The 26615-nt window shown below is 52.1% G+C and overlaps 5 protein-coding genes across 5 annotated transcripts; 3 read left to right on the top strand and 2 right to left on the bottom strand.

The window, feature by feature from the left end:
• The first annotated feature begins 34 nt into the window (after nucleotides 1-34).
• On the top strand, nucleotides 35-9208 carry NCU02083 (1-phosphatidylinositol-3-phosphate 5-kinase). Its single transcript, XM_959517.2, has 3 exons — nucleotides 35-588; nucleotides 703-8611; nucleotides 8801-9208. The coding sequence occupies exons 2-3, from the start codon at nucleotides 1107-1109 to the stop codon at nucleotides 8970-8972; spliced, it is 7677 nt and encodes a 2558-aa protein (XP_964610.1). The 5' UTR covers nucleotides 35-588; nucleotides 703-1106; the 3' UTR covers nucleotides 8973-9208.
• A 955-nt stretch (nucleotides 9209-10163) lies between these two features.
• On the bottom strand, nucleotides 10164-11996 carry NCU02084 (arginase). Its single transcript, XM_959518.2, has 6 exons — nucleotides 11629-11996; nucleotides 11471-11558; nucleotides 10962-11222; nucleotides 10867-10909; nucleotides 10741-10783; nucleotides 10164-10676 (listed from the first exon to the last, which is right to left on the bottom strand). The coding sequence occupies exons 1-6, from the start codon at nucleotides 11947-11949 to the stop codon at nucleotides 10248-10250; spliced, it is 1185 nt and encodes a 394-aa protein (XP_964611.2). The 5' UTR covers nucleotides 11950-11996; the 3' UTR covers nucleotides 10164-10247.
• A 360-nt stretch (nucleotides 11997-12356) lies between these two features.
• NCU02085 (hypothetical protein) lies at nucleotides 12357-14999 on the top strand. Its single transcript, XM_959519.2, has 3 exons — nucleotides 12357-12777; nucleotides 12856-13246; nucleotides 13520-14999. The coding sequence occupies exons 1-3, from the start codon at nucleotides 12516-12518 to the stop codon at nucleotides 14448-14450; spliced, it is 1584 nt and encodes a 527-aa protein (XP_964612.2). The 5' UTR covers nucleotides 12357-12515; the 3' UTR covers nucleotides 14451-14999.
• A 4005-nt stretch (nucleotides 15000-19004) lies between these two features.
• Nucleotides 19005-20028, bottom strand: NCU10903 (hypothetical protein; the record flags this gene model as incomplete). The annotated part of the gene is made up of 3 exons (XM_001728508.1): nucleotides 19005-19221; nucleotides 19389-19471; nucleotides 19894-20028. 3 exons carry the CDS (start codon nucleotides 20026-20028, stop codon nucleotides 19005-19007), a joined length of 435 nt encoding a protein of 144 aa, XP_001728560.1.
• Nucleotides 20029-22049: 2021 nt separating this feature from the next.
• Nucleotides 22050-25093, top strand: NCU02086 (hypothetical protein). Its single transcript, XM_958673.2, has 2 exons — nucleotides 22050-24835; nucleotides 24958-25093. Exon 1 carries the CDS (start codon nucleotides 22449-22451, stop codon nucleotides 24135-24137), a length of 1689 nt encoding a protein of 562 aa, XP_963766.1. The 5' UTR covers nucleotides 22050-22448; the 3' UTR covers nucleotides 24138-24835; nucleotides 24958-25093.
• Nucleotides 25094-26615: the final 1522 nt, after the last annotated feature.

Here is a 26615-nt window from a genome sequence, read left to right as displayed (position 1 = left end):
CCGCTGGAGACGACATTGACGGTAGACTGGACGCCGAGACGCAGACCCGAAGGGATCCAAACATCCGGGCCATCTGGGCGGCCCGCCGGTGCCTGAACTTGAAGCTCGTTACCTCCGCTAGGTAGAGGTACCTATGATTTTCCCACATGATCGCTTACCACTGACAACACAACAATCCATCTCAACCGAAGTACCTCAGCTAAAAGCGAGCGGGAGTGGTGCCTACCCTGACGACTTTGGCTAACCACCTAGTGGCGATCCTGCACTTCTTCCCGCCCAACCAAACAACAACGTCCTTCAATATTTACTTTTGCCAACAACATGTGAAATATCTGAGGCGGGATACACACCTTACCATACTACCTACCTTGCTGGACCCTTCTTTTCCAGATCCGATTCCTGACTGACTGACTGACTGGGTGTGCCCCCTTGTCTGATGCACCCCACGTCATCCGGCTACTATTGATTGATCTTCTCCACGATTCCATCCGTACCACTGCGACTTCAACTTGTCACTTTTTTTTCTCTTCCGTTCCACTGGGCTGGCAGCTGGCTGACCGTCAAAGTCCATTTCTTTCCTAACTTGCTGTGAGTCTTCACTCTTCACGTCACACAATCACCACCCAACAAGGCGGCCCAACAGCTGGGGGTCTTGAAAGCGGGAAACCTTGACCAACCAACCCAAGCTAACCCATCTGATAGGTTCTTTATTCTTTTTCCATTGGTCCCCTGTTAGATAACGACGAACCTATGACCTACAAGGCTAGGCTAGGCCGCGGGGCAAACCATCGCTAGACACCCAAACAACAACCAGAGAGTCAAGACGAAACCTGGGCTAGACGGCGCCAGAATCGGCTATCAGCAATCCAAGATATAAACCATTCCATGTCAGGCCTGCCGCCTTCGTGTCCCGCCTTCATACCCTTTTGCGATTGACCGGCGGCCAATTTACCACCGCCCATGACCATACCCGCCTGCTCGACGTCACCTTGTCCACTTGTTCAACCTAAAGAGTGTACCTGATAAAGAATGATTCCCGACCCTTTCCGCCTCCTGGAATAGCAACGACTTCTTTGTCGTCAGTTCCGTCTGTTGCTTCCGCCGACATGGCTTCCAGCTCACACAGGCCATTCAAGCTCCCCCTTGGTCCCCTTTCGCGCTCCAACAATGGCGACCATTCCTCCGAGTCCGACTATCCGGGCGGCCGTCGCGACTCCATGGCCGCCCTCTCCATCTCTTCTCATGTCAACCAGGAACAGCTCGCTCACACCCTTGACCGAATTCACAATACAGCAAGCCAATCTGGGGTCCTGACCACCTTCAATGATTTCGCCCCGCCACCTCCACCTACTGTGCCTGTTGCTGAGAAAAAGGGAACTACGGGTGACTTGGTACAGCAAGGCTTGAGTGGTCTCTACAGCCGTTTAAAGGAGGTTGTTGGGGTGGCAGGGAAACCTTCTGCCCAGGAGGCTGAAAGTTCGACTAACACCCAGGATGCCACGCCCAAGAATTTCAAGAGCCCGATTCCCAATAGCCCCAACAACAGTAGCACCAAGATCTCGGTTGCCTCCCCTCCAAAGGGAGACGGTTCGTCCATCAAGTCACCTTTTGATACAAAGTCGCCTTTTGATACAAAGTCGCCCTTCGATGCAAAATCACCCTTTGAAGCAAGGCATGCCTTTGATGGGCCCGCCTCTCTTGACATCCCACCCGCTGTGTCTACCGGCACATCTCCAATTTCGCCAACCACCATACCAGCAGACCTCCAGTCCCCCCCACAGACAACCAGGCCACCATCACTTGGTACGCTGCCGAGCCTCAAGACCGGAAACTCAAGCGCACAGACAATTCCGAGGACGGGAAGGACGTCCCAGTCAACCGCGGCCAGCCCTACCTCTGCCCCCTTCATGGGAAAAGCGTCTCTCGAAAGAGACAGCTCTAGGGGTCCTGCCAGACACCTCGATGAGCCCTCAAGTTGGGGTTCTAGCCGGCGGAGCATCAGCAGACATGGTGACGGATCCACGTCGCCTAGCATTGCCGTGAGACCAAGTGTAGATACCACGACGGCCGCTTTGGCGCGCAGTAGAATGGAGGACGCTGTGAGTATAGATGGAGGCATCGGCAGTCCCATGAGCCCTTCTGGGCCTATACCAGACGTGTGCATCTCCTCTGCCTCCTCGCGCTTGTCTGAGGCCACTCAAGTCAAGCGAAGGCCTGCCATTATTGACCGCATAAGCCAGTCCAGAGTTCATAGCCATTCCAGGTCCTCGTCCATGGAGCCTGGCAAGGCACAGCCCAGTCCCATCAGCACATCGGCTCATAGCACTATCTATCATGATTCGTTTACTCACAATGTCAAACCACAGAGGTTGCAATCTGGAGCAATGAAAATCCCAGGCACCACGACAAACGAAGGAGCCCCTGAGGTCGTCAATGCCAGACTAGAAATGATGAGGAAGCAGGTCCTTAGCAAAGAGTTCTGGATGAAAGACGAAACCACCAAAGAATGCTTTGCCTGCGGGAGCCCGTTCACTGCCTTTCGGCGCAAGCACCACTGCCGCACGTGTGGCTGCATCTTCTGTTCAAAATGCACCTCTACCATTTCAGGACAAAAGTTTGGCGTCCAGGGAACGCTTCGCGTCTGCAAGAATTGCTTGGAGGTCATAAACCGCCGCTATGAAAGCGGCTCAGATGATTCGGCAGATGAGCCATTCTTGCCCGCCATCTTTCGTTCCAATCAGACCAAGCCGCCTCCTCTTGCTCTTGCTCGACCGCAGGCGGATGATGAGGTTAGTATCGCGGAGCGAACGGAGCAAGCAAATGACACAAGGTCCGCCAAGACACCGATGATGGCGATTCCGGCCACACGCCGAGTTGGCGACAGCAATCGCCACTCGGCCGTTTTGGAGATTGATATGCCACAGCTCAGCCGCCCCGGATCATCTCGGTCGCTGAGATCACTCGCGGCGGGCCGACCGCAATCATCTAGTCATCGCAGGCTTCATTCAAAACATACCTTCTTGACTAGGTTCAAGTCTTCTGCGACTGACGATAGGGCACCGTTTCGCAAGCCTGCTAGCGAAGACCTTGGGAGGAAATCCAAGCTCAGCGCCTTCCATGACGACAACATCATTGATCCAGAACTTGCCCCTTACATGTCGGACGAGTCAACTGATGACGAACAAATGAGTAGCATATTTGCAACCATGAACAGCAATGATGCGCCAGCGGCCAGCCTCGATCCCGACAAAACAAGCATGGGTGCCTTTATGAATGCTGCAAACAGAAAACATCGGTTCCGTCACGGCGAGAAGAGCATCAGTGGACTTAGTTATACCAGCAGAGGCCACGAAGACACTGGCTTACCGACTCTCTCTCTCCACACCCGGCCAACCAGAAAGAGAAATCTCAGCACTGCAAGTGTCACGGGCCATCCGCTGCGGTCACCCCGCCCAAGATCTGGCATCTTTAGCATGATGCTAAACCCTGGTGCTTCAGCTGACGCCTTGTCTCTCTGGGATAATCCTGGAGTTGTCGAAGCATCTGCACTCAGTAGAAGGGATTCTTACTTTGAGGGCAGGTCATCAACCGGTGGATTAAACCCCATAAGCATGAACCACGTCAAGAAGCTTTTCCGGCAGCTTTTGAACGATGCAGAAATCCCCAACCCTGCAGCGTGGGAAAAGGCCCTCATCCCAATCCTTGATAGATGTGCTGATGACGTTGATCCGGATGTCCGTAACGGAGATGACATGGACATTCGCCACTGGATCAAGTTGAAAAAGATACCTGGCGGCAAACCTGGCGATACTGCTTACGTCCATGGAGTCGTCTTTTCCAAGAACTTGGCCCTCAAGACCATGCCCCGCAAGATCGAGAATCCCAAAATCGTCATCATCACTTTTCCAATCGAGTATCAGCGGCACCAGGAGCAGCATTTTATGAGCTTGCAGCCGGTCATAGAGCAGGAAAAGGAGTATCTGAGGATGGTGGTGAACCGAATCCTGAACCTCGAGCCTCGGGTGTTGCTCGTCGAAAAGAACGTCTCTGGCGTGGCTTTACAATATCTCTCGGAAGCCAACGTCGCGGTCGTGTATAACGTCAAACCGTCAGTTATCGAGGCTGTTTCCAGAATTGCCAATATTCCCATCATCTCATCCATGGATATGCTTAGCTTGGGTGCGCGCGTCGGGACCTGCCAAAGTTTTGAAGTCAAGACCTTCGTCAACAAGGAGCTCAAAGGCAGGAAGAAGACGTACATTTTTATCTCTGGCTGCCCAAAAGAGCGCGGCTGTACTATTGCTCTTCGCGGCGGGTCGACAGAGATTCTGTCCCGCATGAAGAGAATCACCGAGTTCATGGTTTATGTGTTTTACAACCTAAAGCTCGAATCCTGTCTTATGCGCGATGAATTTGTTTATGTGCCTGAAGAGCTCGAGTCCCCTCCACGATCAACTACGAAGCTCCTGAGTAACGGCAGTCAGGACCCGTCGTCAACTACTCCAAGCGCGCAGACTGGGGAAAATTCCCCTCACAGCGTGATCCACCACATTTCCGAACATGATCAGTCTTTGGAACCATCTCAAGCGGCTGCTAGACCTGTCGGGAGCACAACTTCGGCCGAGGAATATTCAGCTGCCGCCCTCGACACCAGCACGTCGATCAAGGAAGAGACTGAGGAGGAATTGCTTCGGGCTGAGTCAGACACCCATGAAGGTCAAGGTGCGGAAGACTTGCCTATGCCGACATATTATGGTGACATGGTAGCCAAATACGAGACCAGAATTCTCTCTGCGTCACCCTTCGTCAAGTTCACTCAACCTTACCTGCTCATGAAAGCCCGAGAGCAGGAGAGGCGCCTGGTGTATCTCAAACGTCTTCGTGACCAGGACATCGTCGAAGAACTCGGAGAGAGCGAGAAGAGTGAGCCTCAGCCTAGACAATTTCAGCTTATCAAGCCTGAAATGGTGCATGAACTTGGCCAAAAGGCACCGCGCCACATCATGGAGGTGCTCCATGCTGTCCACGACGCGGAATACGACAAGGCCTTGTACAACTATCAGACTCAAACCAGACAGTGGGAGAATTATATCCAGGGAAGCCTCGACCTGTTTGATCCATACTCCCATCAGAGCATCGTTATTCTGTACTCTGTCACATGCAACGTGACCCAAGTTCCATGCACGGAGCCCAGCGTGGTGGCCTTTGAGTTCTACAAGGAGAATCCAGACCCACTCAGTGGAATGTACCAAGATTGCACCCTGGGGCAGTACATAGAAGACGTCTGCGAAAGCGCCGACTCAATCTGTCACTCCAATGGATGCGACCGAAAGATGTTTGAGCATTACCAGACATATGTTCACGAAAACGCGCGAATTACTGTCATGGTGGAGGACAAGCCCAAATGGCCAGAGAACTTCCCCGAGAAACCGCACGAAAGGGATGGTTGGCAAGATGGCACCGGCATCTGCATGTGGAATTACTGCAAGTTATGCAACAAACATTTCGGACTGATGCCCATGTCAGTGAGCACCTGGAAGTATTCTTTCGCAAAGTATCTGGAACTGTCGTTCTGGAGCCGTGGTTTACGCCTTCACCCAGAGACAGGATGTCCTCACGATCATAAAAAAGACCATGTTCGCTTCTTTTATTACCTATACCGCGACATTGCCGTCAGGATACACTACGACCCGATCGACTTGTACGAAATCATTGTACCTAGATCTCGCATCACCTGGAAGGTTGACCATGATCTGGAGTTGAAAAATCAAGTCTTTCTCAAGGCCGAGGAGCGCTGGAACCGCTTCATCAACTCCGTAAAAGCCAGGCTGAAGAGCATTAGAATCGATAGCGTCTTGCCGGAGAAAACGGAGCATTGCAAGGCTGAGGTGGAAAGAATGACAAAGAAGGCACAAGAGGACCAGGCCGAGCTGATTCAGGACCTTCAGGATGCCTACATGGGCTCAAAGTACTACGAGGTTCTTCCCATGAACGGAGTCATACGTCAAATGGCTGAGAGAGCTACTGAATGGGACGTTGCCTTCACTAAATTTGAGGCCGACTTTCTTTCGGACAAAGATGTTCGCCAGTTGACTATCATCCAGCTGAAGAAGATGTTTGACCCAAAATCTGGATCCTCAGGTGCGGAACTTGGGGAGAAGCCTGAGGTAACTCACTCCAATGTCAACGCCGGCGAAATTGAGGTGAAAGAAAAGCCATCGCAGCCAACGGAAGATGAAGGCCCCAGTCCCAAGATGCATTCTCCAGTGTCTTCAGCGACCAAACCTATTCCTGTGGTGAGGGAGGAAGCAGTAGAAGAGGCCGGGTCCATCCTGGATGGAGTTGAGCATCTTGACCTTGCAACTGCATCCTCGCCCACGCTCCTCAGGAAGGGGGATCCCGTCCTGGAAGCAGCAAAGGTCACTGTCAATGAGCCAACGCCGATTGTTGCACCAGCAGCCCCTACACAACAACCAACATCTCTCTCAAAAGTTGACGAAGCGCCTCATGAGTCGTCTCTAGCAGAGATGATCGAACCCAAACGCCGAGAACAACATGTAGCCATGCCTGAGGCTACCACCCATGCTGCCGGCGGCGAGGGTTCGATGGAAGGTTACAAGCCCGTTGTACCGGAGCGCACGTCATCTCGTAAGGCGGGTTTGGCGTTATCGCCTCCCTTAACACGGGCCATTTCGCAGCCGGTGGGAGTTATCCCGAAGCTCCAATCCGCTATCCCGAAGGCTAAGGAGCATAAGATGCCAGAGCCGGGTGATCTCGCACGGGCAACAGGGGACGGCTCGTCTGCCAAGGGAGATAAGAAGTTCCTTGGGATGAAGATCCGTCCTTCTGCCATCCCACGCTATCGGCATAGGAATTCGAAGGTGTTCACTCTTGCACGTCACTTCGAGGAGTTGAGTCGAGAGTTTGAGAAGGAGCGAATCAAGGACAAGAGAGAGCGGCAGGCCAAGATGTCTTTTCCTCGTGCATATCTGCCACGTTCAACAACCAAGGCTATCGTGGAGATCTACGAGGATGTCGACCAGGCCGTTCAAGAACCCGGTACCGCGGAAGAGGGCCATCCTGGTGACAGAGACTCGAAAGACAGAAGACCAATAGAGGGCTCTTCTCCGTCGGATCAAATCCAAGGGGATCCTGCCAGATTGTCTGCAGACCATGGTCGCACTTCGCCGATTGAGATCCCATCTCAAGAGCATACCCATCAAGATGGGAACCATGAAGCGGAGGGAGACGAAGGACAGCACGAGAGCGAGGTTGACTCCGATGGTGAAGGTGCAGATAGTGATGCCGACCGGTCATCATATACGTATGACGATATCCCGACCGATGTGAGGGACCTTGCTGCATCCATCGAGCCAAGTGAGGAAATACCTGAAGAGCTGCCGAAGCATCAAAGGAAGAGTCTCATGACAATGCTCACCAACTTCTGGGCCGAACGGTCTGCCAGTGGATGGCCTACGCTTGACTACCCTTACAATTCAACCGACCACATGTTTACGGACTCGAACGTGATTGTCAGAGAAGACGAGCCAAGTTCGGTTGTGGCCTTTGCGATGAACTCCACGGACTACCATATCCAACTTCGAAACATTCGAAGGAACTCTAGGAGAACCCAGCAGCAGCAACAATCACAAAGGCAGCAGAAAGAGCAACAGCAAGAGCGAGCCTCCCAGGATTTCGAAGAGAGTAGTGACAGCGGCATGCTAGAGATTAAGAGCGGCGGCGCCGGTCCAGACCTCAGCGAAGCCGAACTAGAACAGAGCATGCTCCGCCCCTTTGGCACCCACCTCAAGTTCCAATTCATGGAAGGCTCCGGCAAGTTCACTTGCAAGATCTTCTTCGCCGAGCAATTCGACGCGTTGCGACGCAAATGCGGCGTCGGCGACCGTATTGTCGAATCGCTCTCTCGTTGTCTCAAATGGGACTCCAAAGGCGGCAAGACCAAATCGGTCTTCCTCAAGACTCTCGATGACCGACTCGTCATGAAATCGCTTTCTCCCGTCGAGACCTCCGCCTTTCTCGGTTTTGCGCCCGTCTACTTTGAGTTTATGGCCCAAGCCCTGTTTCATGAACTCCCCTCCGTCATCGCCAAGATGTTGGGTTTCTTCCAAGTGATCATCAAAAACCCCATCACCAACACTGAAGTCAAACTCGACCTGCTGCTCATGGAGAATCTGTTCTACGACCGCTCACCAACCCGCACGTTCGACCTCAAGGGGTCCATGCGCAATAGAAAGATCCAATCAACCGGCGAACAAAACGAAGTTCTGTTGGACGAAAACATGGTCGAGTACATCTGGGAATCCCCTCTCTTCGCGCGGGAGCACTCCAAACGGCTCCTGCGCGCATCGGTATGGAACGATACGCTTTTCCTCGCGCGCCAAAACGTGATGGATTACTCGTTGATGATCGCCGTCGAGGAGAACAAGAAGGAGCTGGTGGTGGGCATGATTGATTGCATCCGCACCTGGACGTGGGACAAACGCCTCGAAAGCTGGATCAAAGATAGGGGGTTTGCGGGAGGAGGGAGGAATCGGCCGACGGTGACGAGTCCGAAGGAGTATAAGAGTCGTTTTCGCGAGGCTATGGCTAGGTATGTGCTTTTTGGTCCTGCAAGGTTCTCGTGCTTGGTTGTGAGGAGGGATGGGCGGTTGGTTTTGTTGAGAGGGTTGGTTTAATCAATGTTCGCACGGAGAAGCTGAATATCTATGGTCGGTGGTGATGGACGTTTAAATTTGCTGACACATATCCTTGGATACTCTCCGTTTTTTTGTGATTATAGGTATATCCTCCAAGCACCTAATTGCTGGCATCACTTTGGAAGTGGCCTAGGCTCGACCGGTAATCCTTCTTTGCAGGCGGTTGGACATGCTCATAGGGCGAGGTTCGCGGGTGATGTTACCCCGTCATCAGGGAGGGGGTCGGTGAGAGGGTCGGTGAGGGGGATGGAATAAAAGGTGGTCGAGGGTAGATGGAAAGGCAGCGAGCAGAATGTGCGAGGGTAGGGCTGGCAAGGAGAAGAGGGTGATGACATTACGACACAGTTTATGGGTGGGGACGATAAGAAGCACGAGAGTCTGTTCTTACGCTGCAGTTTTTGTGTGTTGCATTTTCATTATCAGTGTTGTTAAGCACGGCGTTTGTTGTTTTCACCCATCAGACAGAGAATGAAAAGGGGAAATTGGTTCTTGGTCGGTTGCCCAGTCGTCTATTGAAAGAATGGTGATGCATTCTGTCATCTATCGGTAGAACTACTTGTTTCCTCTCTGCCCTCGACGCCACTTCTAATTCCAAAAGGATCTCCGAGATATCGGCGCTGTGCATTCGTCTGTGAGCTATGTCAGATAACCCCAACCAAACCCCCCTCTCCCCGTTTTGATCGTCTTTCTTTTTTGCTGACTTTCCACGATAAAATTTGCTTCAATTTCCCTATGCATCGATACCTGCCGGTGCAAAACTGCCACGCTAGGCCAAACGACGCAGATGAACGACGTGGGTAAAAAAAAGCCAACAGTAAAGCAAAACCTTGGGGAAGATTCATGAAAGTTTTTTTTTCTCAACTTTTTTGTGTAACCCATTATCAAGTTTTATTCCGCACTTTTCCTCATCACTTAGGTGGGTGCTTTGGCATGGTATGTTGGGGGTCTTGTGTGTTCTGTGACCTCGACCGTGTCCGTTACTCTCCTCCCCCGACCAAATTGAACAAATTTAGCAATGGTTTCAATATCTGATGCCTCCCTGATTGTTGCGGTCGTTTCGAATTGTGTACTAACACCAAGACGGCGAGAAGACGGGTGTAAGGTGTAAGTACAATTCAGCTCTGGTTTGTTTGTAGGTCTGGTCCAAAGGCTAACTAATGCTTTACTGGACATAGAAAAGAGTTTGGCTTTTTATTGCATCTTGGAAGCCTTGAAGGGGATGGAAATGGATTTAGGGGGATATTTATTAGATGTTTCTATGGCGTTACACTCCCTCGCCACTATTGTCCCGCATCGCTTCAAACGGAGGACAGTTTCTCACTTGAAAAGATTGATAAGAACCCCACAACTTCCCTATTCAACACATAATCGATATACCAAACTAACAAATAAACCGACATTGTGATGTACGGTACTACGAGCACGGAGAATGGTATCATTCTGGGGTTGTAGACATATCGAAACCTTTGCTTTGCTTTACTTTATCTGCATCACTGCAGGCTAACCAGTACAATCGCTCGCAATGATCCATCAGTCACTCACCGGCCTCGCCACCATCAAACTGATGAGCGACAGCCCAACCTGCGCAGCCGCCAGAACCGTCGTCTCCCCCGTATTGTCATAAACCGGACTCACCTCAACCACATCGGCCCCGACGACAGACAAGCCTCTCAGCCCGTCAATGATAGTCAGCAGTTCCCTCGTTGACCAGCCACCTGGCTCGGCGGTGCCCGTGCCCGGAGCAAACGCCGGATCCAAAACGTCAATGTCGACGCTGATGTACACCCTCGAGTTACCCACTCGGGCCTTGATGGTGGAGATGATCCAGTCGATACCGTGCTTGTCAATGTCCCGGGCTGTGATGACGGCGAAGCCGCAGCGCTTGTCGTTATCACGGTCACTGTGCATGATGATGGGGCCGCGCGTGCCGGCGTGGATGGAGGTGTTGTGGATTAAGCCCTGGAGGACTCTGTGTCAGTAATTGGGTGGATGTTTATGGGCGGTCGATGAGAGGGGACCTTACTTCTTCGTGGGCGATGTGGAGGAAGGTTCCGTGGTTGAGACCTCTGTGCCAACAGGGAGTGTTAGTTAGTGAGTTATTTTTGAGCCTCGATGAGTGCCTCTGTTTGGGTCTGGAAGATTGACTTACGCATAGTCAGAGATGCCTCCGAGAACGTCGGGACTCCATGTGTCTGTCGTGAGGTTAGTTGGTCACATGCTAGGCTGCCACATCGACACACTCACCGATGTGACTATCGAAATGTATCACGGACACCTGACCCCATCGTCGAAACGTTGATCGCAGTGCCGAAAGAGTGGTACTGTGATCACCACCCAACGTCAATATTCTCGGCACCGTTGCAACCGTGTCGTTGGCGGTGGGCCGTCCGGATATGACTCGATGCGCCTTGTCGAGATGCTTGAAGGCAACGGTGTTGTCGAGCCAGGTCAAGGTTGCGTCGCCGCAGTCCACGATGGTAGCCCATTCATGCAATGCATCTTCGTCTGCAAGTAACCAACCATTACATCGAGTTAGTTGGAATCTGGGAGCGGTGACCTTAACAATTTTCGAGTGGTATTCTCAGTGGGGTTTTGTTTGGCGATGAATTAGAATCTATATTGGGTACCACTGTGTACTTTGAAGGTACAATAGCTCGAGAATTGGGGAACTTGCTGGTCGGTCCTCGAGATGGTAGTGGTGGTAGGTACTGCAGTAAGTGCCGCAGAGAGGTTGAAAGCCGAAACGTACTTACCCGTGTAGTAATCGAATCCTCCAAGGCGTTGACTTCCAGTTCTAATTCCTGTCGGCCCATAACGGGCTCCTGGTCGTCCGGTGACAGCCTGCAGGAAAGTGTGTTTCTGGTAAGACAACTGGGCTAATCTTGCTAAAGAGGAAAGAAACAAGACGAACCGTATCAAAGGGAGCGCCAAGAACAGCAATGTCGTATTTCTTGGAGGCCGCTTCTTCGTCCGAAAAACAATTCACATACGGAAGACTGGCGAATGTCTTGAGTCCGTGAAACTGACTTCCCGTCACGATATCGATGTCGTCTACAGTTGAATCATCAAGCGAAGCTGGATGTCCTCTGTTGTTGCTGGAGACCCAGAAGGACGAGGAGGAGGAGGAGGAGAAGGAATGAGGGATACCGTGCACTGCTACCCCGCCGATGCCGAGGTAGAAGAACACAAATGATCTCATGCTGACTACCGAAAAAGTACCTTCACTCATCATCTGGAAATCCAAAAGAAGTGGAAGAAAACTGGTTATACTGAAGCTCATGATAGTATCTGCATTCCTAGAAGGAGGGTGTGGAGGTCCGAGTCCTTATACCGGTCCATGGAGGCTTGCGTCATATCGCTCCGCCTCATCAATACCCTCTTCGACTGGGGGCAGTTGCACAGCCTACTCTTGCGCTCAAATCACACAGAGCATGTTCAGTATCTTCCAGTTGTCTTTTGTCAAAATCACCTGTCATGTAAGATAATATGGAAAGTTGCGGAAGGTCCAGTGATCCCATTACGCGATGTGATCGAGATGGAGACAACCTCGGTCCTTCCCGAAAGAGCAAAGTCTTGCAGTGGTCAGTCAAGTCATCGCCCCATTGCAAAGAGACTCTCTCTCCATCACATCACCAGTATCTTGTCTTCACTACCTAACATCTTTAACCTCGATATCCAACCTATCACCACCTAGAATCCGTCTGCGCAGGACCTCGCTAGCATTTTTCAACAGCTTCGCCTCACCTCGAAACAAATTTCCAGCGTACTCAACCCATCCAGCCTCCTCCGTCTTGCGCAATGGATTTTTGGGCTGCAGGCGACAGAGTGAGCGAGAGCGGTACTCGCCGCCACGTACCCATCAGCAGCATCAGAGAACCATCTGAGCATTTATCTCCCAGGGCCAGTCACCGGATCGATACCCAACAGCCGGAAGAACGCCGAGACACGGCCTTTGCTTCCCACCCAGACAAAGACGAAGTGCGCGAGGCCTTCACTGATATTGACCTTGGCCCAGAGCTGGAGAAGCAGGGAGTGCCGCCTCGCCCCAGCCAGAGGGCTCGTACCAGAGAACATTTCACCTACGCAGCTTAGTGGCAGCAAGAGCTCTGGTACGCCATCATATGCGTTTCCACGGCAGTTGGGCTGGTGGCTCTGCTCAGATACTACGACAACCAGCTTGTGCCTGAATTGGGTGTCGGCTTACAATTTGACTCAGTCCTGATTGTCATGGTCACAATCTTCCGAATCTCACTAATGGGCTTCGTTGGCTCTTGCCTAAGCCAAGGTGCGTGGCTTTGGGTATCGGAAATCTCGCAACAGCGTTACAGCCACGATGCGCTGCTGTCAGACTTCAGCGTCTTTGATGGATCGTCTCGAGGAATACGAGGCAGCTTGCGCTTGCTCTGGCGGATGAAGCTCAAGCATCTTGGGTGTATCGGTGCGCTTATCATCATCCTATCACACTGGTTTGAGACCTTCAGCCAGCAAATGGTTCTCTTTGAGCAGCGCCCCCGAATTCTCAACCGTGGGTATGGTCCGGCACCGCCTCCTCCACGATCCGAAGTCTAGGACGCTTACATGAGGCGAGGAGGCTACCTTGGAGACTTGGTGCCGTCGCTCTCTACAAAGGCAGCCATCTACAGCGGCATCATTTCAACCGAGATGTCGAGGCTCCCTGTGTACTGCGAAACCGGAAACTGTTCTTGGCCAGTGTTCCCAACTCTGGCGGCTTGTGGAGAGTGTGTCACAGTCAACAACATCTCATCGACTTGCAATGAAACTTCACGCATGTGCACATACAGCGTTGACTCCGGTAACACACTGGATGTTCCCATGGATCCAGCGGCCGAGTTCAACATCTTCAAGGTAGCTCCCTCCAACGGAACATCTCATCCAATCACATCGACGAATCGGGCCTACTTTTCGGTTTTTGACATGCTCTCCCTCGTCCAATCTGAAGATCAGGGATTGTCGGTCACGGGTACCGAATGTGCTCTGTGGTTCTGCGTCCAGAGTTTCAAGCTCCTGGTCTATGATGGGACGCACAATGAGACGATTGTGGGAAACTGGTCCACCACGGAACGTGCACATGTCGTTGGTGGCAACCTCCATGGCGCTGGATATTCCTTCATCGGCCTGCCTGACCATCTAAACGCTGACAACACGACGACCTACTCAGTATCCAATGAGGCCATAACCGCTTTGCGAACGTTCATGGCTGACATAACGTCTGGAGTTGTCCGCGCCGACACAAACGTGCTGGATTACTCGTCGGACTGGGTTGAAGCCATGTGGAACGCAACCAATAACCTGGGGGCCTGGATGGAGAGCTTCACGCGAGCCATGACGGCCGAGTTTCGCATCAATGGGAGACTCTCGAACGGACTGGGCGGCACCAAGGTATATGCTGGATCTGCCACGCAGCTTGCCCCTTTTATCCGAGTCCAGTGGTGGTGGATGTTTTACCCCGGCTGCATGCTACTGATCAGTTTCTACTACTTTGTCCGTACCGTTGTCATCAGTGCTCGTCATGGAGTGTCTGCTTGGAAAGGAGATGCGTTGCCCATGTTGTTCGTCCGAGTCGACGACAACATTCACGCCCACGTCGGAGATGGCATGGACGTGCCAGGCGGCTTAATGGACCGAGTTGGGCATATCCGGATTGCCATGTACAGGGATGAAGATGGACAATGGAGGTTCAGGTCAACCAGAGATGACCCTAAAGAAGCCTAACCAAAACGCGATGCTAGCCATTGAGGCTTTCCATCGTCAAAGTGTCTCAGCCACCACCAGCATCGTGGCCTACACGCCTACTCGTACAAGATTGGCGGGAAAACCTACAGATCCTGGCTACAGCTGCCCGACTGAGAAGCTCCCTAGAAGAGTTGAAGCCGCTGTGTAAGCTCCTCTCGTAGCATACCAGGATAAATGACAAATATTTGAGACAGCTGGGAGAAGCTGACAAGCGCGTGATGTGAATAAGGTGTTGGGCCTAGAATCCAAGTCCATGCCTCGGCCCATTGCAAGGATGAACAGCAACCAAGTTTTTTTTTCGATGCGGTTTTACAGGTGCCGGACAGCTGTAGTGCCATGCGTAACGGCATGTCGCGCCTGGAGATTAAGGACCGATTTCCGTGATATGCCACTACAGTGTATGCTACTAGAGAATGCTGAGGTAGTAATGGAAGCACCTCCTCCTTCCCTATCGAGGAAGGAGCTCGTCAGATTCGGTTATCACAGCCGTCATTGCGACTTCCTCCAGCAGAGCAGCCGACGATTTCCACTGGCCGTCTCCAGCCGGGACACACAAATCCGATCCGCGAAGGCCAAGGGCTGAGGGACGCGCACCCGGAACTGGGATGATGGCGGTCAAGGCCAATCAAACATGATGAAGTGATAGGGTAAAAAAAGCAAAAATGAGAAGCTAATCTCGTCGGTCGGAAATAGGAGCACCTACCGAGGTACCCAAGCTACACTACCTCGAGGCCTAGGGAGGGAGGGAGTCCATTCTGCCAACAGGCGAACGAGGTTGGCCTTCCGCGGACCCACCCTGCTCTCCCTGGCGGTGTTAGCGCTCACCTAACCACCGCCCGGCCCTGCAAGATACCGAGTCAACGGGCCAGGCAGGCAGGCAGTTGCGGTTCCCTCACCCGTCTTGTCCCCGCCAAGTCGCTAGCAGCAGTCAGGCAGTATGGGGATTTGCTGGGATGAGGTGGAAGGAACATCCTTCAGGCCATCTCGGGCACCTTCCCTAGGGCAGTAGGGCTCGCGCCGGGGAACCGCAAGGTGACTTTCCACTGGCAATTCGGCCTTGAGGGTTAGACGGAACGGGGACCCCTTCGCCGTCGATCGCTTCCCACGCACGCACCGTCCATGGCACGAGGCCAGGGGAGAGGCCAAAGGCGGTTAGAGGTACCTAGCAGAAATGAGCCTGCCTAGGTACAAGAAGAGATCCGAAGGTCGAACGTTGAAGGCCAGCAGCAGTCTCGAGCATTGGTTCTCCTTCATTTCCATCTGTCCGAAACGCGACGCAACTCAATAACACTCATCCGCAGACAAGCATCCTCAACTGCGTTCAGTTGATGCCCACAGCCGCGTTCGCGTATAGTCATGTCCCCTGTTAATGCAAGCCCCCTCTTTCGCAACCATATGGGTACACTCCAACCTGCTCCATTAGACGCAAACATTTCCGCGGCCCGAATTCCCAGTTCAGTATGTAAGTGAGGCACCCCTTAATGCGAAGAAAACACAAAAAAAACCAAAAAAAAAAAAAAAAAAAAAAAAAAAAAAAAAAAAAAAAAAAACCCTCCTACTGCTAAAAATTCTTGCATCTTCCATAGAGCCGGAATGAGTTGGTAATCAGTCAAGTCAGTATGTACATGTCCCATCGGGCTCTCATGTTGATGATTCGGGGATCCACTGCCGGACCGATGTCACCGCTGCCGGGTCGGGTCCGTTCTCATGATGGAGTGAGGTTCGCAACGGCACCAACCAGGAAGGAGAAGAAGTGCCGTTCCCCACAGCCCGTCCTCCACTCGACAACAATCATTCTTCATCTTCATGATTCCAAGACACATTGAAACCCGAGCTAAGTGACTGACTGGACCCAAAATGGCAGCACATGGGCAAACTTTGCGCGTCGTCGTCCTACATCACTTACTTGTCTACACCGCCGTGGACGGGCGTTTTGTATTGTGGTAGCCGGGCTATTCACATATGCCTGATTACTCCCTGTAATTCTAGTGTAGTTTGCTCTGACCATGACTCAGTTACATATGTATCCGTACTAAACCCGCAAAGCCACCAAACTTTGAATCAGCAAAGCGTTATCGAGAAAAGAAAAGAAAGAAGAAGAAAGATAATTCTCGATTACGGGTAGAGGTGGGGAGTTCAGTTCTGGAGAAGCAGGGGAAAGCAAGCCGACGAATCGCAACACCTGGCGTCATTTTCGAGAAAGAGCACCGTGTGTGTGTACCGAGATACCCTCCTCCCTATTAGGGAACCACTAGCACTACACTAGTAAAAGAGTATACGCTCGGCTAACTAAATGCGATCCCCATGAGTGGTGGAAGAACGCAAATTGCCTTAATGGCATGGCTATTACGCTTGGCAGTCAGGATATGGGGGTTTTCGTCCTCTCTAGTCTACCTAGTGTAGTCTACACTAAACTCCTCTCTTGAGAAGCAAGCTCTGGAGATCACAAGACGGTCTTCGGTTGACGGACGGCAGCGGAAGGCCCACGGCGGGATCGATCTTTTAGAGGCATTCCCCACAATGCGTAAATAGCTAGGCACGGGGATTTGTCAAACGAAGCTCGGCGTCAAGGACAAGGAACCATGAAATTCTACACCCCCCCCCCTCCCTTCCTCCCCTATGTTTTCAAGCATGGCTTCAAGGTGCGTTTTGAAAGCCGAAGAAGCGATGTACCTATGGTATGTAGAAAATGTACCTGTCTCTCTCTCAAAGACTCTCGTCACCGCGCTTGTTCTGCAAGTTGGCCAGGTAGGCCGGCCCATGTTGCACTGAACGAATACACGCAGTGGCTGAAAAATTGGAATTTCAACTCTCAACAGCCAGCCTTGGCACTTTCCCATTACAGAAGCGCCCTTTTGATTGGCGGAGCGGTTGAATGGCGTGAGGGTTGGCACATGCCAGGTAGCATTTTGTCTTTTTGGACCCCAGAGCAACCGACAACACCCCTGAGCCCCCACACATACCCTGCACAGGCAGCCCAAGCCAACGAGGACGAGCACCGTTGGAAGTCATAGCGGGACACACTGTGTCTTGCTGGTCTCACTTTGAGCGTTCAAGTCCTCTTTGCGAATGGCAACTCTCCGGCAGAGACGAGACAACTAACACTGAAGAAGACTTCACCACCACCACCATCACCCTGACGGAATCCAGAACAAGTTGCAGCTCGCTTGACTATCCACCGGCTTTGATCATCATTGGCCAAGTTTCAATGATAAAGTTGCACACCTCGCTAGGTACACGGGACGGCCGTCCCTCACCCGTCATTTTCGGGTTCGCTGGTACCGGTAGCGATGCCATCGACCGAAAGATGTGACTGATCATAACCTTTTCCATGATCTTCAAGTTCCCTGCAAGCATTCAGTACCTGAAGTGGTGGGATAATTGCTGAGACGGCCTAGAGGGCTGTCGCGGCGGCACAGCGGCTTGAGCGTTACAGGTTGAGGGGCCGTCTGTCTCTCAGTCCCTGCAGGCAGTGCATCATACATACAATACAGGGGGGGGATTGTTTGAGCAATCAATTGCCGATGAACTGGACCAGGCTCGCCAGGCCCAAAACTGTTCCCCGAGTGTCGATGGTAGTAACGGCATCGTGGCACAGGAGGAGCCTGACTGATGGATGGTGCAACCCATACGTTCATACAAAAGCAAAAAAAGGGGCAGCAGTATGCGGTGCCACGTCAAGTTCGAGGGTTGGTTGCTCGGGACGGTAGCAGCCGAAAGTCATCTTCATGACGGGCGCGGATTCAGTGAGACGAGTGTTTGATCCAATCACAACGACGACAACAACACTTTGTCCAAAGGAAGACAGACATTCTCAACACCCTGCCCACAGCTTATTACGACTGCCACTCACATGACAGGAGACGATACCGAGAGCTTGGGACTGGCGAGTTTTTGAAATCAATAGCGTGGTCCGGCCTGGCAGTTCCGGTACCTGGACTTGCAGCATGCAGTCTGCAGTCTGCAGCAGTCATGACCGCCCTTCTTCGGCAGCAGCAGCATTCTTCTTCTCAGCCTGTCAAATTTCAATATGAGCTGCATCCGGGAAAGAAAAGGAGTTGTTGTTGCGAGATTGGCTGTTTCGTCCGTCCGTCTAGGGTACCCGAAAAGATATCTTTCTGCAGCTGAGTCCTGAAGAGGCTCCGCTCTCCGACAGCCAGCCAGCAAGCAGCGCCCAAAGGGGGGGGGGGTGGTGGTGCCGGCCATTCACATCATGCATTGTCAGTGATCGATGCGGGCGTGCAGTGATCGATGCTACTGGAGGTGCGTGGCGGCGGTGGAGAGACAGAGACAGAGGGAGGAGAGAGGGCCAGAGGAAGAGACAACAAAAGGCTGCGAATAGCTGCGCTACGCTGTTGTGCTAAGAGGAAAAAAGAAAGGACGGGATATCAATGGTGGATGCGGAGGCACTTAGAAGGAGGCAAAATGGCCAAAGACAGAAAACACAAAAGCACGAAATACAAAAAAAGAAGGAAAGAGCAAAAAAGGAAAAGAAAAAGAAAAAAAAAACAGGAAGAAAAAAAGGCATTAGGGTTAGGGTTCCCACGACCCGACAGTTTGGAACCGAGAAATTCTGGCCGTAGGAAGGCCAATGGAAAGGCTCGGTTGGTCCCGAGAGTTCGGGAACATTGTCTGCACTATCCACTGGCGCCAAGCGGTGCGCGCCCGTTGGCCGACGGCGAGTGAGGGCTCCACTAGAGGGCCGGCCGCTACTCCACCATTCGTTATGTCTGGCAGGAGGAACTTGAAGCTAAGTACGTACTGTGTAGGTGGCCGACACCCCGCTTTCCTGTACCCCCCCCCCTTCCCTGCTTCATTCTAGTGTAGTGTACTTGCCTTTCGGATTTCCTTGGTCGAGTGCCCTCCTTCAGTTCCAAACACAAGCCTGCCGACGAGTCCCGCAAACGAGTCACCTACATAGTCAGGTCGACAGTGGTTTCCGGTTTGGTTCCTGATGATGAATGGTCGAGGTCAATTCGTTGTCGATACTCGATCCGATCCTCAAGCAATGCAACAATGCAACAGCTGCACTCCAGCCTACGCAGAAACATGAGACACACAAAAAAAAAAAAAGAAAAAAGAGGGCCGCCCCGAAGGAAGGATTCACCAGCACAACAGGATGGATGCGGCATGCGTCCACGAGATCGGCTCGGGCATGCTGTGCCGCTCTGGATCCATCTTTGGTCCCAAAGTCGGGTACCTACCCACTACCTACGTCTCGCCCTCAATAGTGTATTGCAATAGGTACCTTACAAGTTTCTTGGTGGGTTTCCTCTCTATTTTGCCCCCGTCAATTCCATTGCGACGTCAACTGGCCATGACGGATCGAAAATCTCCACCCCCCCCCCCCCCCCCCCCCTTCCCCCCTCCCCTTCCCACTCTTTTTTTCCCAATCTTTTTTTTCTGTCTCAACACCCCTCACCTTTGGCGCCATTCGCAACGGGGACTTGCCTTCCAGCATCCAGCTTGCAGCGAGGTTCGATATCAGAGGAAAGTTGGAACTCGACCTTCCCGATTCTGGATCGGCGTACATGAGGACACCCATAGATGTGGTCATTGGGGGTTGCAAACTAGGCGCAGTATGCCGCCGCAGCAGGTAAAGGTACAGTAGCCTGCTTGCGGCCAGACTATACTTATACCCAGAAAGTAACCAGTCTGCGACACACGAGATGCAATGAGGTGAGCAACATGTTGCGGGGACTCAGCGGCACTACTGATGAAAGAAGCAGACCATTTGTTGGGGCAAGTACTGGTAGTAGGTCAAAAGGGGAGAACCGACACCCGCGGCACGTCGGATTCAGCGCTTGGATAACGGCCCTGAAAGATAGGTAACCACGGCCTGCCCAACGCAGGTTGGCGCGGTTAGAGCAGAAGAAGATTGTGCGCAGCAAGGAGAAACCTCCCAGAGATGATGGTGGTATTCCTCATGTGATATAACGTCTCCACGGTCCTGAGGGCACAACGGGAATGACGGAGATGACGAACTGATGGGGGGGAGGGCCCAAGGCCATACGGGGTAGGACGGGATCTGCTACGTACCCTCGACAGCAGCAAAATCGAGCTCCAATGTAACCCGGGGAACGGAAGCACATCATCCAGACGAGCAATGCCAGACCTGTCAATGGCACTCAATACATATGGGACCGACCTCGATGCTGCCTCGCAACGGAACCAAGGGGTGAGAGATAGGTAGGTAGGTAGGTAGGTAGGTAGGTACTCTCGAGCAAAATGGGGATAATCCCATCAAACCCACAACATGGAAATTACGGGGTCTGCCGCGCTCCCCTCCAATTCCATCCTCGCCTTTGGCTAAGTAACGTTTTACAGACCCTGATCCACATACCAAGTAGAGGTAGGTACCTTACTCTCGGATGTGCGCTTCAGGAAAGGCGGGCATAAAGCAAAGTCGGCCGGGTGCGTACCTGCGCAGCCCAGCCTCACCTACCTATTCCTAGCTTGTTGCGCTTAGCATCTCTGGGTCTGGTCGGCTGTGTGTACCTGGGAGGCTGTTCAGCCCCGTAGCGCGGCCCTAGATGGTGAGGAGACACGAACGGCAACGGGGAAGAAAAGGAAACACGGGCACACAGGTGGGGAATAGAGGGGTCCTCCATTTCTCTGGGCGGGCAGACCAGTCCGGGGCAAGCCGGGACGTGGATAAAAACATAAGCATTCCATCCGCAGTTTGGCGTGTGGAGTGGAGGGCCCAGATGTAGGCCTGCAGGAGTCTGCTACGTACCTACACAGCAACAAGCCTCGCAGGGCATACTTCTTAGTGTAGTGTTGGTGGGGCTGGTGTCGGTACAGGGTCGACCCTGCTCAGGGCAGCTCACTCACTGCCTTTCCCATCCCTCGACCTAGTCATTCGTCTTCCTTTTCCCCCCCCCCTCTCATCATGGATGGTCACTGGGAGGAAATGATCCTACTTTGTTTTTCTTTTTTAACAGTCTACCTACGTATTCTACACCCCACTTCCCTATCTCTCTCTCCACATCTTACCCAGTATTCTTCAAAGAACAATACAATACTCATCCCTCGCTTGACTATCTCGAATAGGCTTCCTGGGCATGGGCAGTAGGTAGGCTGGTCAAGTTGTTTGCCATGTGCGCAAGGGCAGCATAGCGTCAGGTGTGTGTGTGTGAAAGAGAACACACAAAAATGGGACCCCCCTCCACCGTCCCCCGTCCCCCGGCCCCAATATGCATGTATCTGGGACGGAATGGGGATGTCCAAGTATCCACATTTCACCCTACGTACCTCTTATGTTCCATATAGCATTAGACGCCATCGATCCATTCACCCTCATCCACAACGAGCACATCCTGGCCTAGGACCGCAGACCCTGATGCCACTATTCGAGTCTGGCCTTGTCTTCTTCTTCTCTAGGTAGCAACAAGCTACAAGGAAGCCTTTTAGTTTTCCCGACATCTCCAATGCCAGTATCGTGTTCGGTACCCGTGTGAGGATCGCCGTCTTCTCTCACAGAGAGAGAGAGTACTTGAATACCCCATTGCTCGCTCTTTTTCTTCCATGGTGATTCTCAAGGCTTCATAATTAACCATCTTTTGACTCCCCCTCCGGAACCGCCTGCATTGATCATCCTGCCGGCCTCGACGCAAACGACGGCGACACCAAGGACAATACCACCTGGACCCATCGCTTCACATCGTCTGCATCCCTCAGTGGCACCCTGGTCGAACGTTTGGGGCGGGGCTTTGCTGTTCTAGAGAACCCGACTGTGTGGTTCAGGCGTCTAGTTTAGGCACTGCTTGATAGGCCTTCTGCGAATCACGACCCGGAGCTGCTTCTACCATCAGCACGTTTGCTTTTGCTCTCCAGTATTAAACCTACAATCAAGTACCTCCCAGGTCCCGAGGCCAAACCGTTATCCTTAGTTCTGCAGCACTTTCCCCGTCTGGCTACCTCTACCTATTCTTCATCTTTTCCCTCCCCCCCCCAGCTACATCACACAAACTCACCATGCTCTACTTAAACAAACGCTCTCCTTCCGAGGAGCTGGCCTCTGTTCACAACCCAATTTCTCCCACTGCTACTTCTACTTGGCACCATTCTCTAGACGACCAGAAGATGACCGAGGTAGTCCCATTCCCCCAACCACAACACCTCTACCCATTCGGTGGCTCATCCCATCGTTTGCTCGCCCCTGCCCCTGAGCAGAAATCTCCTTACTTCTCTCCAGATTTATATCGCGAGATGCCTGTCTACCCCGTGGGCTACCAGACCACCTCTCATCTGCCCAGGTCCCCCCCAGAGGCTCGCTCGGCTTCGGTCTCGAGTATATCCTCTTCGGTCTCCCACGGCACACCTGACATGTCTTCCTCTCGGACCATGTCACCCGTCACGGACTCCAACTCTGACACTATGGCAAGTCCCCCGGTCTTGACCAGGACGTATAACCCGCCGTCGTCCTATCACCACACGCACCACACCTCCCAGGCGCTCCCTTCGTCATTAATCCCCGCCCCATCGCAGTACATGCATATTCAGGTCGCCCCTCCGCCACCAATGTCGCTCTATCCTTCGATGCCGGCCTTGTCACAACGAACAACGACGTACCCACCATCATCCTCATATGATTACCACCAACACTTGGGCCACCCTTACCCATCTCAGCAGTCCATGCACAGCTATCAGCTACCAATGCACAACTACCAACCCGTGTATAGCTACACCAGCGCCCAGGCCTATCCCAGCCATTCAGCTGGCACCATATTACCCTCGTTCGCTCCCGCGCTAGGGTCCTCAATCATGTCCCTTCCACATACGCAACGTCACGACAAGGCTCCTATTGAGCGTTTACTGAAAGGCAAACACGATATCGTCATGATGATCCAGTCACACCTGGATTATTTCGATGTCACCAAGGCTCAGATGGCGAGCCGGTGGTTCAGAGATCACTTTGACCCCTCCAAGTGCCCTGAAGAAGACAAGATCCGGTGCGTCATGTTCGCCGAGATCAACTTCAAGCGATTCTGGCCCAACAACACCTCCTCGGGTGGCCGAGGCGGCGACAAGGATGATGGCAAGCATCCTGGCTCCTTTGGGTGCTACCACTGCTTCAAGGTCAAAAGCCCCGAAAACTTTGAGCTGTTCAGGTGGAAGAATGATCTGGAGGATGCGCCTGAGAGCAGCAACAACAACAAGACCAATGCCAATGACCAAAAGAACTCTGCCACCTCAAGAAAACAACAACAACAACAACAAAATCAAGAAGGCTCCCCCAAACAGAACCCACCTCTGTCTCCTTCTACATCCTCCCACACCTCCACCTCTTCATTCTCTCTAACCTCAAACCCCCATTACGACCCCTCTGTAACACGCTCCTCCCTCGCCGCCGCCGCCGCCGCCTCCACCAAGGGTCAAACCGGCAACACTCGCCGCGGCCCTTCCTCCTCCTCCTCCGGCACTTATTCTTGCTCGGACCAATCCCCCCGCATCCAAGAAACCTGGGGGATCCGGCGTTTCTGCATCGACTGCGGCATCAAAAAGAAATTCTACAGACCGGGGGTCCTGATCGAGCTCCACAAAGAGAAGAACGCGGTGTGGGTGTGCGACTGCTGGGTCACGCACAAGAGGCCGCAGGAGCTGGATTGCAAGGTTTGCAAAAAGATATTGCCGCTGAGCACGCCGAATCGGAGGAGGTGTTGATTTGATCTGGGGGTTGTGACTTTTGGACGATCATCTTGGGGGGTATTTCATTACCGGATTAGAATCAATAAGTTAAAGGCTTGGACTTGGGAATACTGCTTCTTGGTTGAAGGCGTTGGGATACGTTGGGAGGGTTCAGCGTTGTCTTTTTTTTTGTTCCTTGATCTTTTCTCGTGTTCATGATTTTCTTTGGGTTCTGGATACATGGCTTACATCATTTCCTTCCTTCTTCTTCTTTCTTGGAAAACACGTTTCAGTTACTTTGTTTACCCACATGTCCTTCCTTCCTTCCTTTCATCCGGGGAGGGGGGTTAAGATTTATTACTAAAGATACCACATTATTCCCTTCGTCTTCATCTTCTTCTTCTTCTTCTTCTTCTTCTTCTCCATCAGCTTTACTAAATGCTTCTTCATGTTTGACATTGTTCCTTATTTGCCTTGTCCATATTACTTATTTATCGATCGGATGAGGGAGGTCATCTACACAACAACGCGGTGAGAATCCCACACATTTTGGGCGGCAAAATCTGATTAAATGTTTAAACCTACACTATATAAACTTGGGCGTCCGGCAAATTTGATACCTACCTTAGCGTTCAGTCATCATCATCATCATCTTCATCAATGGACTCTCTCTTCTACCTAACTAAAACATTTGGGCACACATGGTCATTTACGAATACCGAGGGCTGATGGAGGTACGTAAAGTACGCGCCATGGAATAAACTTACCTGGTTGATATTTTCGCAAGGGAGCATAAGCAGGATCAAAGTTGGCCATCAAAGTTATACTAACTGCGTGACCGACAATGCGGTAATAGGTCATCAGTGACCCCCCCCATCCTTCCCTTTGACGATGGATGTAAGCCTCAAAACAAACATTAGTAGCATGAAGATTCCTAAACTTTCTACTAGTGCTAGTGCAGTCACTACGGGATTTTTAATGTAGAGATTAGGAAATACGCTTGCGATTGCCTTCAATGGTGTTGGCGTCATCAATTTCTCCCATCCTTTTTTCCGGTCTGTCTTTCCCCGAAATCGATTCATACCTACCTCGTGCCTCCCTACATGCATGCATTCCGTTTCCATGAGGTCCGGCAAATAGGTATAAAGTGTAACGACGATCACGGTGACTGCGCAAGGTTACTTAGAAATGTCCCCCACCCCGATGCAGAAGTGGTCGGTTCTTAGTTCTCAGTTCTCGTAGTCTCGCTCGGCGTATGCAGCAGAAACGGGAGAGAAAAAGTCATGGGGAAATCGTGGCGTTTGAAGCAAGCAAGGGGGTGGATCGACTGACTGACTGGCTGACTGACTGACTGACTGTGTCAAACTTGAGGGAAGCATTTTTCATCTCGAGTCGCCATCCATGCCTTCTCAAATTTTGGCCTATGGCACTGAGCGGCGGTGTCTCCGGATTCTTTATGGCTTGCGTTGTGGGCGTTTCTGACAAGCAAGGTTATTGTTTACCTACCTGCCAGCAGAGATAAACATGGGACTATGGGAAAGGAAAAGGGCGAGTATGTCCCGCAACTTACTCTCGGATGGTCTCTCATCCGCTTCTTCGCTTTCTTGGCTTCCATTATTATTTTCGATTCCTCTGCTCATCCTCCTCTGTCCTCGGCTCGTTTTACGTGCGCAGACCCCAGACCACAATGTACACCGAGGTGAGCTTTCATGTAACCGCGTATCTAGGCCTCTGTTACCCGGACCGTCGTTGCTCTCCCAGTGTTACATTGACAGTTACCAACCTCAACCGTCCCTAGCCCCTCCCCGACAAGCCACATACATAATCCCTTCCCCCCCCCCCCTTTGATAGCGACAAGTACCCCCCTTCCCCTCTTTCATTTCGTATCAACAGGGACCGTCCTTCTGCCTTACCTGGCAAACATACCAAGAGGCTCACTTCCCATTGGTCAACCATGGAGTTCTGAACAGCCACGGGTAAGCACCTCATCACAGCCTTTCCATGTTCAATGTTACTCTGATCCAGCGATTTACCACGATGGAAGAGAACGGGAGGGTCATCATCCAGAAAGAGGCAGCTTGCAACAGGCGCGTGGTAGTACCCATCGCGCGTCAATCACCAACGAATAGAAGACTTCTCTCTATTGCAACGTTCTTTCGTCACCGAGAGATGTTGCTTTTCGCCGTACCTATGTGCCTATATCAAGCCTACTCAGCTTTCCTGTTAATGAGTGACTGAGGGGTAAAGATAGCGTGGCTGTATATCATAGGGACGGATGAGTGCTATGTGATCCCATGTATGATGGGCCCGTGGTACGACTTGAATATTCCACTTCCTTGATCTTCATGCTACCAAGCTTGACGGTTTCGGGGCAATGCTTGTTCAGAACAGAGATGGGCCAGACTATGACAAAGGCTGGACTCAGACGGTCACGAATACGCGAAGCACCGAGTCCAAATTGAGGAGCTCACCGACTCAAGAGCCAACACGCACCGACTGCATTTCGATTGTTGC

The sequence above is a fragment of the Neurospora crassa genome, linkage group I, assembly GCF_000182925.2.
Source record: "Neurospora crassa OR74A linkage group I, whole genome shotgun sequence".
NCBI lineage: Eukaryota > Fungi > Ascomycota > Sordariomycetes > Sordariales > Sordariaceae > Neurospora > Neurospora crassa.
This window is presented reverse-complemented; position numbering and strand designations above follow the sequence as displayed.